Source organism: Tauraco erythrolophus, chromosome Z (assembly GCF_009769465.1).
Source record: "Tauraco erythrolophus isolate bTauEry1 chromosome Z, bTauEry1.pri, whole genome shotgun sequence".
NCBI lineage: Eukaryota > Metazoa > Chordata > Aves > Musophagiformes > Musophagidae > Tauraco > Tauraco erythrolophus.
Window position 1 is genome coordinate 64,402,168 of NC_141496.1, and position 18,492 is coordinate 64,420,659.

General features: G+C 47.8%; 1 protein-coding gene across 1 annotated transcript in view; it reads left to right on the forward strand.

The window, feature by feature from the left end:
• The first annotated feature begins 4,303 nt into the window (after window positions 1-4,303).
• TRABD2A (TraB domain containing 2A) overlaps window positions 4,304-18,492 on the forward strand; it is an 87,734-nt gene continuing 73,545 nt past the window's right edge. The window contains exons 1-2 of the mRNA XM_086629891.1: window positions 4,304-4,408; window positions 15,125-15,685. Coding sequence (XP_086486017.1) covers window positions 4,304-4,408; window positions 15,125-15,685 — 666 coding nt within the window. The remainder of the gene's footprint in view (window positions 4,409-15,124; window positions 15,686-18,492) is intronic.

Consider the following 18,492-nt stretch of genomic DNA (forward strand, 5'->3'; position numbering starts at 1 on the left):
AACAGTTTCATTTTTGATTGCACTCTCACAAAGAATACTTTAAGATCGGGGAAAGGGGGTTTGTAAGCTGTCCTTTAACTCTTGACAGCCTGGCTTCAAATGATCCTCTCCTTTATTTCTGAAGTGCTGGGGCCTAGTGCAATTCAGAGCTCTCTGTTCTGGTCATGTACTTTCTCTTCACCTCCTTTCAATGCCTAAGAGATTTATTTTTGTTTAGCTTTCTCTCTCCATTCAAAGTGAGATTACTATTATTAAGATGTGTTTAGAGAACAGAATTCCACTCTTTACTCTTTGTTTTTGGCTTCTGCCTAACTATGCTTGATAATTACATGTAACCACTTCACTTTGTAATATATTCCCCATATTTCCTTTCCACCTGACCTAACACTTTCATACAGTAACATACTACAAAGTTCGCTAACCCTTTTTATCTAGAGGCATAATTGGGGCTCTGTGTTCCTGAATCTCTGAAGTCCACATCAATCCTTCTAAGCAAACTTCCTTTCAAATGCAGATAGAGTACTTTTTCTCAACTCGATGAAGAAAGCTCCTTTGCCTTCTTTATTATCTGCTTCATGATATCCGTTTCATAATTTTAAATGGTGAGAAATCCTCATGCTTAATTTTCATGGTGTTTAAAATCTACGTTGAATTCAAAACCAGCCAAATTGTGTTTGATAGTGAGTGAATTACAGCTGACCTGCCTGTTAACAGTGTGAATATATTCTGTCCCAAAGTCTGTGCAAATCTCTTTTGTGGCAGCTTCTCTCACTCAAGACCCGCTGTGTTTGGCTGTACAAGGTGGCTTTCTGTCCCATTGCGGGTTAATGTTAGGCGGCAAAGGCACATGCAGAAGCTGGAGAGGTCTGCCAGGAGTGTCCAGTGCCACATGTGCACAAGGACACATGCCATCTGAATTAGCTTGTGCAGGAGTTTTCAACTGTAATCCTCTGCAGATCTGTCAGCAGCAACACCCACTTGAGAAGACTCAGGCCTCTGATAGCCTCTCAGCCATTTCCATGTAACTGCTCCCATGGCCTGGGAAACTGACTCAAGTTAAACATCAGCTGGTGACAAAAATAAGATCTATTTTTTACACACAGCCCAGGTCACTACTTGGCCCCACCTGTAGGCACACCTAAAAGCATGGGAAGTGAGTGTGAGCATGCACTGCCTGTGCATGACAGCTGCTTGAACTACCTGCTTAGACTCTGCTGTTGTAGGAAACACAGCTGTGGAGCCTGCCCATTCAGTTACCTTGAACTAGCTACCAACCAGACAACTCAGATCACAGACTCTCTGTGGTCTAAAGCCCTGATTCAGAAAAGCATCTCAGACTGTGCTTCAGTTTACCCTTTCTGTGCAATGTACATGCTTAACCTTAAGCACATGCTGAAGACCCATTGAAATAATTTTGCAAGGAACTGAGATAAAGAAATTCCAGCCACTCTACAGACAGAACTTTATTAAATAAAAACCTTGGGTTTATCTATTAAGTTTCTGTTAATAGGTCTAGGGTGTGGCTTTCTATCGGAATGTTGCAGTAAAAGTATAAATTACTTTGAAGGTCTTTATAAAAATGTTCCCTTTGTCCTCCTTCGTTCCCTATTTTGCATCAGCAATTCACCACAAAGAATGCATTTCCCACCAATTCAAAAATAAAGCCAAGCAGCATCTTAATCTGCATTGCCTGGATGCTCCCGAGCTGCGTGTCTCAGAAAGTGTTACATATTTTGCTACTTTAGAAACAAAAGCAACTAAAAACAGTCACACGGAAGGGCTGTAATCAGTTCAGCAGCACATCTCTGTGCCACAAAAGATTTATTCTTATTCTTTATAGCTTGATCTAGGTGTTGTATGAACACTATCTGGCTTCCATGCCCAGAAATACATACGATCAAATGTGGGTCTGGCTTACTGCATTCCAGGGCAGAAAGATGTTGTTGCTATGTTTTACATCTGGTTGCTAAGAGTGATATTTGTTTGGAAAAGCTGCTCAACTGTCTCTCACTGGTGGGGAAACTCACTATTTGAACCCACAGTGTTGAATCAGAGATTTGTTCTGAGAGGATGATGAAGAAAGGTGTCCCATCCTCAATTCTTGCTCTGATAGGCATAGGAATATCTGGAGCACTGGCAAATTGTGGGTAATATTTTCCCCTGCTGTAAAAAAAGGAATGATAATTTTAAAAGTTAGGAATTATTACTTGTATGTATTGCATAAGTGTCGTACTCTTTGTCAGATAATGCTGTTTTAAATGGTTGGCATGACCTGACAAAAGAAGATACATTTAATATATTACAAGTATCATTCTCCTCACCAAAATCTACAGTATTCAGAAATATAGTAATGCACATAACAGAAGGCAAGACAGTTAAGGGGTTTGGTTCTGGCTACCTTCTTCTGGAGGCAGTTACTTTGCACCACAAAAATTAGGCTCTTCTAGCAAAAGTAAAGAAGGGCACCTTTGCTTTCTTTGAGTTGGTGGGAAGTGTGCCATTAACTCTGAACCAGAATTTAACCTTAGGGACAGAGATTTGAATTTCTGAGATCGAAAAAGATGAGCTTTAAAGCAAGAATAGGGTAAAGCTAAAGAAACAATTACTATCTGAGTCTGCAAAGAGCCTGAAACAATTGGTTTGCAGCTGGCATGTTGCTTTGTGTGTGGCATTTTCCTGTACACAGTTTCATAAGGGCTGGTCAACATTATGAAGAAATTATAGTAGTCTTTTAAGACAATCTTTGTGCATCCAGTCTACCCAGCCCAGGAGCAGGTCAGGTCCATTAGCTGTTAAAAAAAAAATGGCAGAAGCATCTCCATTCATCTGCACAGGACAGTGAGCATAATAGTGACTAGTAAAGTGGAAATAGTAAAAATACTATTACCAAACGCTGAGAAAAGATGAAGAAATGCATTGTGTAGAAAGGCCTGCATCAAGAGTAACGCCTTATTCTGCTACTTAAACAAGCAGATGCTGGTTCACAGAGTGGGGTAACTTCTTCCCCTTTATTTGACCTCTGTTGTCCTTTTATTTATGGCTTCAACAGATTTTGGCTTCTTCTGTGTTTGGAAGTCCTTAATTAAAACAATTGGGGATCGTGCAGGGTGGAAGGTACCATACAATAGGACCATACACCACAGTGGTCAATGGAGAGTTAGTATTTCAACTTTAAAGGTTTTCTTAGCTTAAGCCCTAGAAGTGCTAACAGTTTTGCTGTATGTGAATTACACAAGCGATATTAAAATAATCAGGAAGATTCTATTATAAATATTTTAAAAGCTATGAAAGTTCACTCTTTTAATTCACACCGGCCTACTGACATGTTTCTGGCTTTGCTTAGTATTTTAAAGACTGTGATTAATAGCAATATGTACTTTCATGAGGTTTAAATAGCAGTCTCCTCAGAAAATACGGCTGCATTTTACCATTAAAGATGGTAATACGTTCTTCAGTGCATTTTTGATCTTAAATAGATCGCACTGCTTGTCCAAAGCACACTGGGCACCCAATTTTGGCACAGGCATTCTGAAATAAGAAAACACGAATGAGCCAAAAGTAACGGCTCCTCAATCTGAAGTCGATGGACAGCAAAAAAGACATGCGAAGGATCACAATACGCGATTCTACATTCATTTCAGGAGCGCCGCAGCCTAGCCAGAAGGCAGGCTGGGCAGGGCCAGGCTGGGAAGGGCAGGGCCCGGCAAGGCGGAGGGCGGGCGGGGCAGGGCAGGGGACAGGCAGGGCCGGGGCGCTGCGCTCCCTGCGGGCTGCGGGCGCGCCGGGGGCTGCCCGGGCGGGGGGCGCAGCCGCCCAGTCCCCTTTGGCCAAGCCGGGGTCTCGCTGCTCTGCGCGGCGCCCGCCGGGCCCGCCGCTGTCTGTCTCAGCAAGGCGGCGGCGGCGGCAGGGCCCGTGGGGGGGGGGGGGGGGGGCCCTCGCCTCTGCCGCCCCATCACCCGCCCCCGGTGCGGCGGGCCCCGCGCCCTCCCCTTCCTCGCCCCCTCCGCCCCCCCCCGCCCAGCATGGAACCCTTTAAGAGGAGGGGGCAGCGGCTAGAGGGTTTGGCCAGGGTTCGGGGCCGCTCCTGCAAAGGCTCTAGGATTGGGTCAACGTGCCAAAAAAAAAACCAACAAAACAACAAAATCAAAAAGGAGGAGGGAAAAAAATGGCAAAGAGAGGGAATTAAAAAAAAAAAAAAAAAAGAAAAGTGTAGAAGCAGAAGAAGAGGAGGGGAAAAAAAAAGGTAGAAAAAAAGAAAAGGGAAGCCATCCCCAAATTGTGCCAAGTCTGGGAGCCGACAGGGATGGTGCACCCCGGCTGGCTGTGCCTGCTTCAGGGCTCCCTCCTCCTGCTGGCCAGAGCGCGGCAGAGCCGCGGCCCCGCCGGCGCCTGCCCGCTCCGCGGAAAGGTAAGCGCCGGCCCGGGGGGGCTGTGCTGCAGCGCACCGGCCGCCGGGACCAGCGGCGCGGGGGCCGCGGCGGCCCCGCGGGAGCTGTGCCGGGCGGGGTGGGGGGCACCGCGCCGCCGTGGCTTTCCCTCGGGGGGCGGGCGCCCGGGCGCCGGTAGCTGGCGAGAGCGGGGCGGCGAGGGGAAAGGAGGGTGGTTTCTCGGGGCTGTGCGCCAGGTGGGACGACCACCGTTGTGTGCTGACGGAGGAGGAAGACCCCGGGATGAGCCCCGGCAGGAACTTTTGCCTGCGCTGTGCGGGACGAGCTACGCCGCTGGCCACAGGACAAGCTCGCCTGGGCTGTCTTGCTGGCAGCATCCCTCCCTGAGGGGAGCCTCTTGCCTTACCGCTGAACGCCGAGCGTGGTGGAGCCGGTTCGGACGCGCAAATAGCCGTGCTCCTGAAGTAGAAACATGGTTGTAAGTTGTGTTAGGTTTTGTTCATCCTCTGAGCATGTCAGCTTGACTGTTGTAAGCAGGAGCAGCATGGGCTGACCTGGCTCCGGTGGGTATTAAGAGCAGCTGAGGGTCCCTGCTGCAAGTTAGGGATGATATTCTGGCCAGTGTGAAGCTTGCAAGCAGGGTGTCATTTCCATTCAAAATCAGACACTGAAAAAAAAGCAGTTCTCGCTGAAGTTTCTGAGATAAAAGTATCAAAATCATGTAGGGCAAGCCTTCCTGAACTTAGTTTGTATTAGTGTCTGTCAGTGTTAGCAGACCATCCGTGCTGTCTGTTGGCGTCTGCTTGGTCCTGGAAGCAGCCTGACCAGACCTGGGAAGCTCCTGGGACATGTGTCTTGCCCACCATTTGTGTTCATCTCCTGCCCCAGGCAGGGTTACCTTCTCCAACACAGCTGTTAAGGGGAACTGGAAACCCTTAGAAGTAAGTGCAGACCCGCTGCACTGGGGAGGTGCCAAAGCCACAGTGGGCTCACTGCAGGGTAGGTATGCATGGGTTGGTGTGAGAAGGCTTTGCAACTGTGAAAAAGGCCTGCTCTGTGACCTTTATTCTCTCTCTCACCTGCACGTGCATGTACATGTAGTCCTTAGTCTAGGGGCCTTGCTGCCTCCAGCTGAGCAGGCCAGTCCTGCGGCAGCCGTAGAAGGTGAGATGTCTCCTCCTAGGATTTCAGGCACTACCGATTCAATCACATGCCAAACTACATGTGCCTCGCTGAAGGTGTCTGCCTGAGTTTGGGTTAGACAGAGCTTAACTCTACCTTGGGGGAAGTTGTTTTACCAATTCGCTTGTGCCTGGAACCAGTTTGTCAACTGGATTTATAGGCCTGCCATAAAGCCAGGTGGAGCCTCTGGTGTGGGTGCCCCCTGTTCCTTGAGGGCATGAAGTGCAAAAGCTGGGGGCTGGCGTGAATCTACTGCAAGGAGCCTGTGACAGCAAAAGTAAGGAAGATGCCAGCCCCTGGGAGCCCAAGCAGTAGAAGTTGTACTTGTGGAAATGGGTAATTCACTGATTTGGTGGGATGCAGGGAGTTATCCTTAGGAGCCATTGAGTGGACTTCTGCCAGTTACCAGCAAACTGGAGGTGAAATGTGTTAATGGTATCTCATTATCTGCTGATTACTCTGTCATTAAAATGTGAGACCACCTGTAGTTCTGGTATTGGCAGGCTGTTTCCTAGGGTCATTAGGACAGTGGTGGTAACCACACTGTCTAGGAATGGCAGGGTCTGCCTTATTTGCAAAGCTTTTGGGTGTATCCTTATGAATATTTACACCAACTCCTTGGGAAAAAATATTCATCCTTGTCCCTGCGTCATCAGGGAAGGCTTTTTTGTTTGTTTTAACCTTAATTGTTTATGGGAACTCTTTTCTTACCTATCTATATTACAGGTATACCTTTCTTCTTTTTGTCAGGTTGCCTAAAGCTTCTGTCATGAAAGAAATATGTGCATCAGTGCCTGAAAGAGAGAAGCTGCTATTTTAAGGAATGAACATACAATACTTCAGAGGGCTTTCTCATCATCGCTCCAAATTATAGTTAAAGCTGCAACCAATAATGTGCCACATCCTTTTTTTTTTTTTTTTTTTAATAGGGAAAAAGAAAAGCTTTGGCAACAGTTAATCTAAAATAAAGTGTGCTGGAATCCTTTGGGTTATATTCCAGTTACTAAGTAATGTGGTCTGGTGGTGATTTCTTTTTTTCTTACCATTGGAATGTATTGGTAAATTGAAAGCCAAAATCTGGGGATTAACAGGAGGATACTTGTGGTTGTAGATAGTATTTTATGATGTGTTGCTCCTGATAGAGGAACAATTAATTTAAATGGCTACCTTCCCCATATATGCACTTCAGCAAGCAAATAATGTCGGCTTTCAACCCTTGGCTTTTTAGTTAAAAATTTGATTTTTGTTTTTCATTTCTGGCAAATGGAGACTGAATGCGTGTTCTTTTATAGTTGTAGCCAGTGCAGTGTTTATTCCCAGGCGAGTTCTGCTTACAGTCTTCAGCTGAGTTTGAGTGTGTCAGTAATGCACGTGGGCAAAAACTCAAGAGAATGACTATTAAAAATGTGCCTAGCGTTTCTGTGTGCATTACCATAGATGTGTGAGGCACTTTACGTGGTGAGTAAAGGCACAGTCTTTGCCTCAATTAGGTATAAATGAACATGACAAGATATGACACCAGCATAGATAAGAGACAGGGAGAAAGCCATATAGGGAGGGTTATAAGGCTGCCTGCCTGGGCAAAATACTGCATGCCACATGATCTGGCTTCTGTAGCAAGCAAAAAAAAATTAAGATAATATCGTGGATTGAGAAAAAGTGCAATCCTGGCCTGAAGTTTGCAAGATGTGGCTGTGGGGCCGAGTGGTGAGTATGAGGGTTAGGGGTCCTGAAAGATACTGGAACCACTGAGGGCCCCTACCTGCACAGTGAGTTATATGCTTTGTGCTGAAAGATGTATAGTCTGCACAGATGGGACAGATAGACGATGGAAGGAAGCAGGAGTGATGTAGAAGGAAGCAGACTAGGTGTAGGTTTCCCATGTCTGGAGTTCGCACCTGGTTCCTCTGTCTTTGGACAGCGGTTTTCCTTTCCCCATATTACCACAACCTTCCCTCTTGATTATTTTTGGATTTTAAACTCCCATGCTCTTCCAGACTTTCAGAGTGCTGCCACTAGATGCATTCTTCGTTCCTCCTGTTTTTTTTCCTGCATTATTTTGTGGATGTTTACCGTAATCAGTCAGTACATCATTTCACGCAATTTGAGCTGATTTCTCAGAAGAAAGATGACACTTTCTCTGATCCTTTTTGGCACCACTCTTCCAGCAGAATCATTGCTGTCTCACCTGAAATGATGTGTGATGTCTGACAAACACAGTAGTATTTGAAGACAACAGGTTGCATCCTCTGGCGGACCTATAAATACTGCTGGAAAAGCAAGCTGCTGGAGGTAGTTAAAATGAGCAGAATCTGAGGATTGGGTTTTTTGAAATCGTAAAAAAAGAAACTCATTGGAAAGGCAAGAAAAATACCTCTGAGTCAGAGCCTGTGTTCTGCTGAAGCAGATAGAAGGAAGGCAAGGGGGTCATGGGAGTTTCCAGTGCCACCTGTGGAAAACCAGCAATGTGATTAGAGGGCAGATGTTGGGATATGGGGCTAGCGTGCACTGGTTTCAGCTACTGATCTGCAATGCATCGCTTTGCTCTCCCTTTCTTCAAGTTTTTTTTGTTCTTGCCTAGACCTTCTCTCGGCTCCTGAGGAAAAAACCCTTGATGTGCACCATGCTTTTCCAGGATTTCTGCAACGCCTGACACTGCTGTCCCCTCATTCTGGGGAAGCGTTGTCTGGCCTTGGTGGACAGTGGAGTTTGTACCCTGTGCAGCCCTGGTTGGGAAGGGAGGTTTTCCCAGCCTTACGTCGGGGAGTGGATCCCATGGGTCCCAGTGTGTTGTATCTGTGACATTGTCAGCTTGAGCAGCCCCTTTTCCTTCTCCTTCATTCCTCTGCTGGCTAGGGAAATGCCTTTCACTCTCTCCTTTTATGTTCCAAGCAATTTTTTAGCTGAGTTGATACCCTAAATCAGTTCACAGCCAGCTGTTATTTGCCTGGGAAGGTGAGGTTAGGGAGAAGAAACTGTACCATAGTGCTGAGCATTGAGAAATACCTTGATCTGGGACTACGTAGTGGGAGGTTAAACTTGAAGCACAGAGGAGGTGTGGTATGTCTTGTGTGACGCTGCCTCAGATCTTAGTGTGGCAGCAAATTGGGAGACTTGTATTCTCATGTGGAACTGTGGCTCTCTTCCTTAGGCTTCCTGCCCCTCAATTTTTTCCCCTTCCCACCATAAGTAATGCATTGGGTACCACCTGTAAAGTGGAGAGTGGAGACAGAAATATGCGTCTTGATGTATACGTGATCCTGATTTTTCGTTGTTACACTGTTGAAAGTGAAATTCCTGAAGCTATGCAACCCACCTCTCTTAAGCCTCCAGGACACCACTTTGACTGTAATGCAAGACTTACTGATGTGTTAGAAACTACAGAAGCCCTCGAGAATGGTCACGTAGGAATGAATTAGAGCTTCTTGCCCCCAAAATGTGGCAGGATCGATAGCCCAGCTGAATTGCATTTACACCAATGCACACATCATGGACAACAAACAGGAGGAGCTGGAAGCCCTTTTGCAGCAGATAAACTATGATACAGTTGTCATCATGGAAACATGGGATGGCTTGCACAACTGCAGTGCTGCAATGATGGCCATAAACCCTTCAGAAGGGACAGGCAAGGAAGGAGGGTTGGTGGGGTAGCCCTGTATGTTAGGGAGTGTTTTCATTGTCTAGAGCTTAATGATGGTGGCGATAGGGTTGAGCGTTTGCGGGCAAGAATTGAGGAAGGCCAACAAGGCAGTTATCATGGTGGGAGTCTGTTACAGATCATCCAACCAGGACAAAGAGACAGACAAAATATTCTATAAGCAGCTGGTAGAGGTCTCACAATCGCTAGCCCTTTTTCTGGTGGGGGACTTCAACTTACCCATCATCTGCTGGAAATACAATACAGCAGAGAGGAAACAGTCTAGGAGCTTCCTGGAGCGTGTGCAAGATAACTTCCTGACAGCTGGTGAGGAAGCCAGCAAGGGAAGGTGCCTCACTGGACGTCATTTGCGAACAGACAGACTTGTGGGTGATGTGATGGTTGGAGGCTGTCTTGGGCACAGCAATCATGAAATGAGAGTGGTTTTGATTCTTGGAGAAGTAAGGAGGGGGTTCAGTGGAACTGCTGTCTTGGACTTCCGGAGAGCAGACTTTGGTCTGTTTAGGGCTCCAGTTGACAGAGTCCCTTGGGAGGCAGTCCTGAAGGGCAAAGATATCCAGGAAGTCAGGACATTCTTCAAGAAGGAAATCCTAAGTGCGCAGGAGTAGGCCATCCCCATATGCCAAAAGACAAGCTGGCGAGGAAGAAGTCTGGCCTGGCTGAACAGAGAGATTTGGCTGGAACTCAGGGAAAAAAGGAGAGTTTATGACCTTTGGAAGAAGGGGCAGGCCACTCGGGAGGACTATGAAGATGTGAGCCTATGCAGGGAGAAAATTAGGAGAGCCAAAGCCCAACTAGAACTTCATTTATCTACTGCCGTAAAAGACAATTAAAAATGTCTCTATAAATCCATTAGCAAAAAAAAAGGAGGGCTAGGGAGAATCTCCATCCTTTATTGGATGAGGGGGAAACATAGTCACAAAGGCTGAGGAAAAGGCTGAGATACTTAATGCCTTCTTTGCCTCAGTCTTTAATAGTACAACCAGTTGTTCTCCAGGTACCCAGACCCCTGAGCTGGAAGACTTGGATGGGGAGCAGAACGAAGCCTCTATAATCCAAGGGGAAACAGTTAGTGACCCACTACACCACTTAGGCACATGTGAGTCTGTCGAGCCAGATGGGATCCAGCCAAGGGTACTGAGGGAGCTGGCAGTAGTGCTCAGCAAGCTACTCTCCATCATTTGTCAGCAGACCTGGCTATCCAGGGAGGTCCAAGTTGACTGGACATTAGCACATGTGACACTTGTGTACATGATGGCTGGAAGGAGAATCCAGGGAGCTACAGGCCTGTCTGTCTGACCTTGATGCTGGGTAAGGTTATGGAGCAGCTCATCTTGAGTGCCATCACACAGCACGTACAGGACAACCAGGTGAGGAGGCCCAGTCAGTATGGTTTTATGAAAGGCAGGTCCTGCTTGACTAACCTGATCTCCTTCTCTGACAAGGTGACTGCTTAGTGAATGAGGGAAAGGCTGTAGATGTTGTCTATATAGACTTTGGCACTATTTCCCAACAGCATTCTCCTGGAGAAATTGGCTGCTCATGGCTTGAACTGGCGTACGCTTCGCTGGGTAAAAAACTGGATGGATGGCCAGACCCAGAGAGTTGTGGGGAATGGAGTTAAATGCAGTTGGCGGCTGATCACAGGTGATGCTCCCCAGGGCTCAGTATTGGGGTCAGTTCTGTTTAATATCTTTGTCAATGATTTGGATGAGGGGATTGAGTGCACCCTCAGTAAGTTTGCAGATGACACCAAGTTGGGTGGGAGTGTTGATCTGCTTGAGGGTGGGAAGGCTCGACAGAGGAATCTGGACAGGCTGGATCAATGGACCAAGACCAAGTTGTATGAGGTTCAACAAGGCTCAGTGCTGGATCCCGCACTTGGGTCACAACAACTCCATGCAGCGCTACAGGCCTGGGGAAGAGTGGCTGGAAAGCTCCTTGGCAGAAAAGGACCCAGGGGTATTGGTGGACAGCCAGCTGAATATGAGCCAGCAGTGTGCCCAGATGGCCAAGAAGGCCAATAACATCCTGACTTGTATCAGAAATAGCGTGGCCAGCAGGACAGGGGAAGTGATCGTTCCCCCTGTACTTGGTACTGTTGAGGCTGCAGTGATACTTGTGTGATACAAGTGATACTTGATGCTGTGTTCAGTTTTGAGCCCCTCACTACAAGAAAGACACTGAGGTGCTGGAGTGTGTCCAAAGAAGAGCAACGAAGCTGGTGAAGGGTCTTGAGAACACGTGTTATGAGGAGCAGCTGAGGGAACTGGGGTTGTTTCTCCTGGAGAAAAGGAGGCTGTGGGGAGACCTTGCTTCTCTCCATAACTGCCTGAAAGTTTGTAGTGAAGTGGGCGTCGGTCTCTTCTTCCAACTAACAAGCAATAGGACAAGAGGAAATGGCCTCAGGCTGTGCCAGGTGAGGTTTAGATTGGATATTAGGAAAAATTTCTTCACTGAAAGGATTATCAAGCATTTGAACAGGCTGCTTCAGGAAGTGGTTAAGTCACCATCCCTGGAGGTATTGTAGATGTGGTGCTTAGGGACATGGTTTAATGGTGGACTTGGTAGTGCTAGGTGAACAGTTGGACTTGATGATCTAAAGGTCTTTTTCCAACGTAAATGCTTCTATTATTCTATTACACTGGTGTTAAAGTATCCCTTTCTGATGTAACAGCTGTGTAGAAGGATCTTGCTGCAAAGGAAAACTGGGCTGTAGCACCTTTATCTACTGGCATGCTCTCAGGGAAGTGAGGCGAGAGGCACTGCCGGTGATGGCATATGCAAGCCTCAACACTGCTCCTGTGCTATCTCACAGCCACCTAGAGCATTGTTTAACAGCTCCCCTTTTGCAGTCTTGGGCAGAGATTATACCCTTGCTTTTCCCTCTCTGAAGCTGCAATGAAACATGTGTGAGCTCCAGGAGGTGCACAGGGACGTGAGAGTGCCAGAAGGTACGGCTGGGGAAGCACAGGTCTGCTCAGGCACACCAAGGACTTTGCCTCATCCCCTGTCACGCAAAGCAGTACCAGGCTGTTTACAGGGGTCTAGCCTGGAGGTGGTGTAGTGCTGGGACACTACTCTCCACCTTCTGAAGGAAAAGGAAATGCCGAAGGAGTGTAAGACACTGCTGTGTCCTGAGCAGCTGTAATGCTGCCTTTTGGAGGGACGGTGAGCTTTGTGAGCTCCCACTGTAGCATCACCTGGTGATGATACCCAACTGCTGGTGACCAGAAACTGGCTCCGCAAGATCTGGGGAGGTTTCCCGTCAATGGTGGGAAACTGCGGCCTGTTCTCCAGGCCTTCACGCTGGCTCCAAGGAATTCTGAGAAGGGAGGTCTGAATGGTGCGTGGGGTGGGTTGCCAAGATCATGACTGCTCCTGTTGGTGTGGAAGTGCCAGCAAGACTGCCCAGCCACTCCGCTTTGTAAAGTCTCAGTCTCTAGGACTGTGTGAGAAGTTTTGCTAGGTCTCAGCCTGCTTGCTTCTGGCTGTGCTGCAGGCTCTTTAAAGGAAGACTTTATTTACTCTGTGCCTGATGGCCTCTGTGATTTCCTCAGTGGTACCACTGATAGCTGGCAGTATTTCTCTGCTTTCAGTATCCAGTTGTGAAAACTGGAAGGATTTGCAGAGCAAAAAAAGGTGAGAGCACAACGCCAAACACCTTTCTGGCTGGGCTGTGTGCAGTAGCCCAGAGCAGCACTGGTGACTGTGTTGAAGCTTGGTGCCATCCATCTGGCCTGAGCGTTCTGGCTGGGTTTGTTCAGGAGCTGCATTGAAATCTCAAGCTGGCTGGTGACCACTTGTTCCTTGCGATTGATTCCTTGCAGTCATGGCTGGTTTTGTGCACTCTGATGTACGTGATCAGACTTGTGGAAGTGAAGGATTGTTGACCTCCCAACCTCACGCCTATCTCAGGTGCTGCTTCTGTCTTCTTGCTTGCTTGTATAGATAGAAAGCAGCACTTCTGGTCCTTCTTTCTTGCTGGCTGATGACTACTTCCAGTTCATTTCTCACCACAGTGATGTGTCCTTCCATTTTCCTTGACTGATGACAGAAGGGAACCCTATTTCGTTTCACTTTGTGTATTCGTTTTCCTATATTCTTCCTGGGTCTATGTCGATTTGTACTCACCTGTTGCCTTGTATCTTCTTTATCTCTCAGTGCTGCATCATGTTTGTTCTCCCTTCTTCCCATGGTCTTCAGGAGATTTTTTTATGGTCTGTAATTCAGGAGTGCATTCCAGGACTGTCCTGTAGGATCCAGAGTTGTAGCATGGTGTTACCAAGGTCTGAGGTATCCTTCAGGCCCTCAATGTGCTGCAGAAGTATCTGAAGAGCTCTTTGGAGTATGCTTGGTTTGCAGGTCTATGCTGGTAAGCTGGACTGGTGGTAGCACTTTGCTGAAATGCTGCCTGATCTGTGGCCTGGGTTTGACATAGAGAGCTGCTGGAGAAGGTTGTCCAAGATAAGCCATTGCAGAGCAGTCTTTAAGATTAACCTTTCTGACCCTGGGTCTTTAGTATCAGAAATTTATAGACAATGTGCTTCCAATAAATTCCTCCAAGCAGCCCATTCTGCATTTGGCAGGCAGGCAGGCTTCTTAGATCAGCACACATGCACGCTTAGCCTCAGAGCTGAGGTTAGACTTAATCTGTTGGCTAGAGGCTGACCAGATGTTTGAGTGAATCTGGAAGCCTGAACTCTTACTTAGACATGCAAAGGCTACCTCTTCCTGTCTGTGCAAACAGATAGAAACTGTTTGTGTCCATGGCTCCCGTAAGGGCTGCTGTACCAGCAGGGTGCATGCTGTAGGTGATGGAGGTCATGCCTGCTGCTGGTGTAAAGTGGCTTGGCAGGATCCAGGCAAGATCCATTTTGCCCCATCTGCTCTTCTATCCTGCGGGATTACTTAGGGCTTGAGGAGAGCCCTGCCCTCTGGTATTCCTGGGGTTGCTGAGCGGCACATTTTGCAGTGCCACAGACTTAAGGTCTGATACTGACTTCCTGATGGCTGTGGTTTTTGAGAGATTTTAAAAGCTAATGTAAAGAAAGAAGCTTGTTCCTCCTCTGCGTTTAAAAGAGTATGCCCAGAAAAACAGGCTGACTTTGGCCTGCAGAATTTCTTCCCTAATTTCCGAGGCATTGCATGCTCTTCTTTGCTCCTTAAGAAAGAAGAGAACTGGGCTGTGAAGGATCTTGACTGTCTGTCTGTCTGCCATGTGCTTTATCCTGTAAAACTGTATTACTACCTGCTCCAGCAAGTCTGCCTGCCTGCTGTGTTTTGTGTTACTCATTTGTTTGGTGTCTCGCTCAGAGCAGAAAGTTCTCCCGAGATGCTGTGGCATCTCCACATCTCTGCTGTGACAGAAAGTTCTCCCTCTGACTACGCGTCACAGCAGTTTCTTTGAGAAAAGTTGCTGTGCTGTGCTGAAGTGAGAGGCATCAAGGTGAAGGTGATTGAAACCCTGCTGTTCTGGTCTGCTTCAGCAAAGTGATGCCAGCTTTTGACTCAATAAATTATGGAAGCTGCATAAGCCTCTTGCCTGGAGCGTGGCCTGCTTGGCCTGAGCCCTGCTGCTGGTTTTGGCAGATACCTGGATGATGAGCCTGGGGTGGCATTACTGTTGAAAAAAGACTTAGTGTTGCCTTTCAGGAGGAGAAAGCCAGGGCCAATTTTCTTGTGTTTTTAATCAAAATTGAATTTTGACCTCAAGACCTGAGGAAAAGGATAGTCAAAGAGGACTCTGTGAGCAAAGCTGCTTTATGAAGTCTGTGCTCTCAAGTTGCTGACCCAGGTGACCTGCTGGCTTGGCACCATTTTTTCCTTAAGCCCTGTACTGCAGTGGCCTAGTGTGAGTGTCTGTACTTACTCTGCTGTGTCTCCCTCTCCCCAGCAAAGCGAGCTGAACTCCTTCCTGTGGACCATCAAGAGAGATCCTCCGTCTTACTTCTTTGGCACCATCCATGTCCCATACACACGTGTCTGGGATTTCATCCCAGAGAACTCCAAGAAAGCCTTCCAGCAGAGCCACATCGTATACTTTGAGCTGGACCTCACTGATCCCTACACCATCTCAGCTCTCACCAGCTGCCAGCTCCTGCCGCAGGGAGAGAACCTCCAGGACGTGCTGCCCCGTGACATCTACCGCCGGCTCAAGCAGCACCTGGAATATGTCAAGCTCATGATGCCATCTTGGATGACTCCAGACCAGCGGGGCAAAGGGCTGTACGCAGACTACCTCTTCAATGCCATTGCTGGCAACTGGGAGCGGAAGAGGCCAGTGTGGGTGATGCTGATGGTAAACTCTCTGACGGAGGTAGACATCAAGTCGCGAGGCGTGCCCGTCCTGGATCTGTACCTGGCCCAGGAAGCAGAGCGGCTAAGGAAGCAAACGGGTGCTGTGGAGAAAGTGGAGGAGCAGTGCCACCCACTTAATGGGCTGAACTTCTCCCAGGTGAGACGCAGTGGTGTGCAGGGTGCCAGGCTGGCTGCTCGGTGGATGTCCCAGCAGCAAGAGCACAGGCAGGAGCATGGGGTAAGTGCTTTCTACGCAGAGCCTCATCTTTGCTCCCTGCAGCCCATGCCTCTGCCTGTGCACTGCACCTGGGAGAGTTTGCTAGCTGTAGAAGTTCAGGCCACGTCCTAAATTAATTTAGACCTGGCATGGGGAAACCTTTCTCCTCTTCTCTGGGCAGCCTTAGGCAGGCTCCACCCTCAGAGATACGGGACCTTTGGATGTCTTCTCTCTGACCCTGGCTGGGCTGCCCTGCAGGAGCCTGGGGCAGGCTGGGGCTCAGTGTCTAAACTTGCTTTTTTAGTAGCTAGTTAAGGAGGAAGGTGCAATCACTTAGGGGAAGCAGTGGCGCTGTGAGTAAAGCTGAGAAGTAACTGCTGCCTGGAAAATTATCCCAGTGGACCTCTCTGTGCCCTCAGAAATAGGGGCCCATCCTCTACACTGGGAAAAGTGTTTTTTGGTTTTGTTTTGTTTTTTTTTTTTCCCTTCCCTTGAGCCTTGGTGAGGGTCAGCACTGCACAGCTTCCTGCAGAGAGCTCCGCAGGCTAGTGCAGACCCTTGTGAAGTGCCTTGGTGTTTGCAAATCAGTTGGAGTTCAGCACCGTTGTTCATGCAGTGTCACACCAGGCAAGCAGAACGACCACTGTGTTGGATGGGGCCGTCACGGCCTCTCCTCTCTGAACTAAATACACCAGGGAACAGCATTTGTGGCTGTGTCTGCCTGCCCGGTGGGATGACAAGCAGATATAAGGTTACTTTCTGACCTAGGGTACCTTTGCTGCAGGGAGGTGCTAGTTTGAGGAGATGAAGTGGTGTTTGCTTAGGAATAGGTGAGACCTGTTGTTGCAGCACGCTCTGATAGTCCAAAGTGGGAGGGCCTTTGGTCATGGGACTGGAGAGTTTTGACTGATGCCTCACCCTTTCCCCTGCATCCTGAAGCCTGTCCCATCACTGATGCAGTTTCCCATGCTGGAAGGGAAGGAGCAGAAGGGGAGGTGCATCCCAGCAAGGACAGGGACAGCAGTACAAGGCAGATGGCTGAAGTGCTTCTACCCTGGCCAGTCTTGGTGGGGGGCCACAGTGGAAAGAATAGCACGGCAGCACAGGGTGCATTGCTTGTGCAGCTCTTAACCACAAGCAGAGCATCTACACTGCTCTCTTCCCTTGTTTGCAGCTGGGCAGCCTCATTTGTATCTCCCGTCTTTTGCTTAACTGTGCTTTGAATCTTTGTGCTACTGCTGTTTGCTCGAAGCCACCCTGGGAATGGGCTGGGAAGTCCCATCTCCTCCACCTCTTACCTGGTTGAGGCTTTATTAACATTATTGCCTGTGCTTTTCTTTTCAGAACACTGCCCCTCTGGTTTAGCATGATAGAAGGGGGTGGGAGAAGCATGTGCTTTCTCCGCTGGTTTGTAAGTCAGTGGGAGGGAGGCTGAAACGTATAGGTTGCAAATCGTGTCCACATTAAGCTCATGTAACTGTTGACACTTACTTTAGGCCTTCATGCAGATTTCTTCAAAGAGCTTCTGTTGCTGTGAGGTTTTGCAATATTTGCAAAATTACCATGTGAGCTGGGAAGCTGCGTGGGGTAGGAACACAGAGCTGCAACATCCAGAGTTGCCCGATCTGGTGATATTTATTGTGAGAGCCCAGCTGAGGGGGTCAGGGTGACCAGAACTACGGAAGAAACTTAGTTCTAGTCAGGAAAATCACAGCTCGTGATTACCCCACGGTGGGTGGGGAGCTGGTGCTCTTCCCACGCTTGCTTGCTTCCAGGGGGAAGGAGCACGCTGTCCCTGGTGGGAGTAGGTCTGGAGCAGCTACTGTGCTGTGAATTCACACCCTCATTTCTGCCCACTGCTAGATTTCCATTACAGACAGCTCAAGGAAAAGGAGAACCAGAGGCAGATGGTTTTTATGTTTCTAAGCTAATTTCATGGTTGTTTCAGAACCCGACTTGTGAACTCTTATGGCTGGCAATTCTGTAAATCCTGGATTTCAGAGCTTTCTTCTCAGTTTGTCCAGGCAGTTGGGTTAATTATGTGTTTAATACAAACCAAACAAAGGTTTTGAAATAGGCTTTTTCAAAATTATTTCCTTTGGTATTGTGCTGCTGTCTGGGAACCCCCAGCATCAGACCGCTCTGTGTCTGCCTTCCAAGTGAGTGAACACACAGGGACAACTTAAAAACTTCTGCTGGGGAAAATGGGGACACAAAACCATAAGGAATGGTCTAATCTCATACAAGAAATGTTTTTTTGTTGCAGTAGAGTTGCAGAGAGATGATTTACTTGGTGGAAAAGCAAGTTTAGTGCTCTCAGTTTATGTTCCTGCATAGTATTTTCTTTCTTTCGCTTAGAACATGGTTGTACTACCTGTTGAGGAGGCCTCCCAGGCCATTTACAAGCAATACGTTGTTATTAGCTAGGTCCCTCTTTTGATCCATACTGTCTGACAAGGCCTGGTGGTGTGGGTATGTTATTGCATGTGAAGGTCTGAAATAGTTTGTTATTGATTGTATCTGTGAGCTTGCACAATGCTCAGTAACTGCAAAGTGCAGACAAACCCAAGCTAGAGACTTCTGTCTTCTTGTGAGGAGAGAGAGAGGGGGAGAAAAAATAAAATAAAAAAACCTACACATACAACAACTAACACTGCCTGTCGTGGAGCTCTTGGGCTGTATTTGTTCCAGTTTCCTCTATGTTTTATGACTCTTCTTATTCTACCTGCCAAATCTCTCTGTTCTTG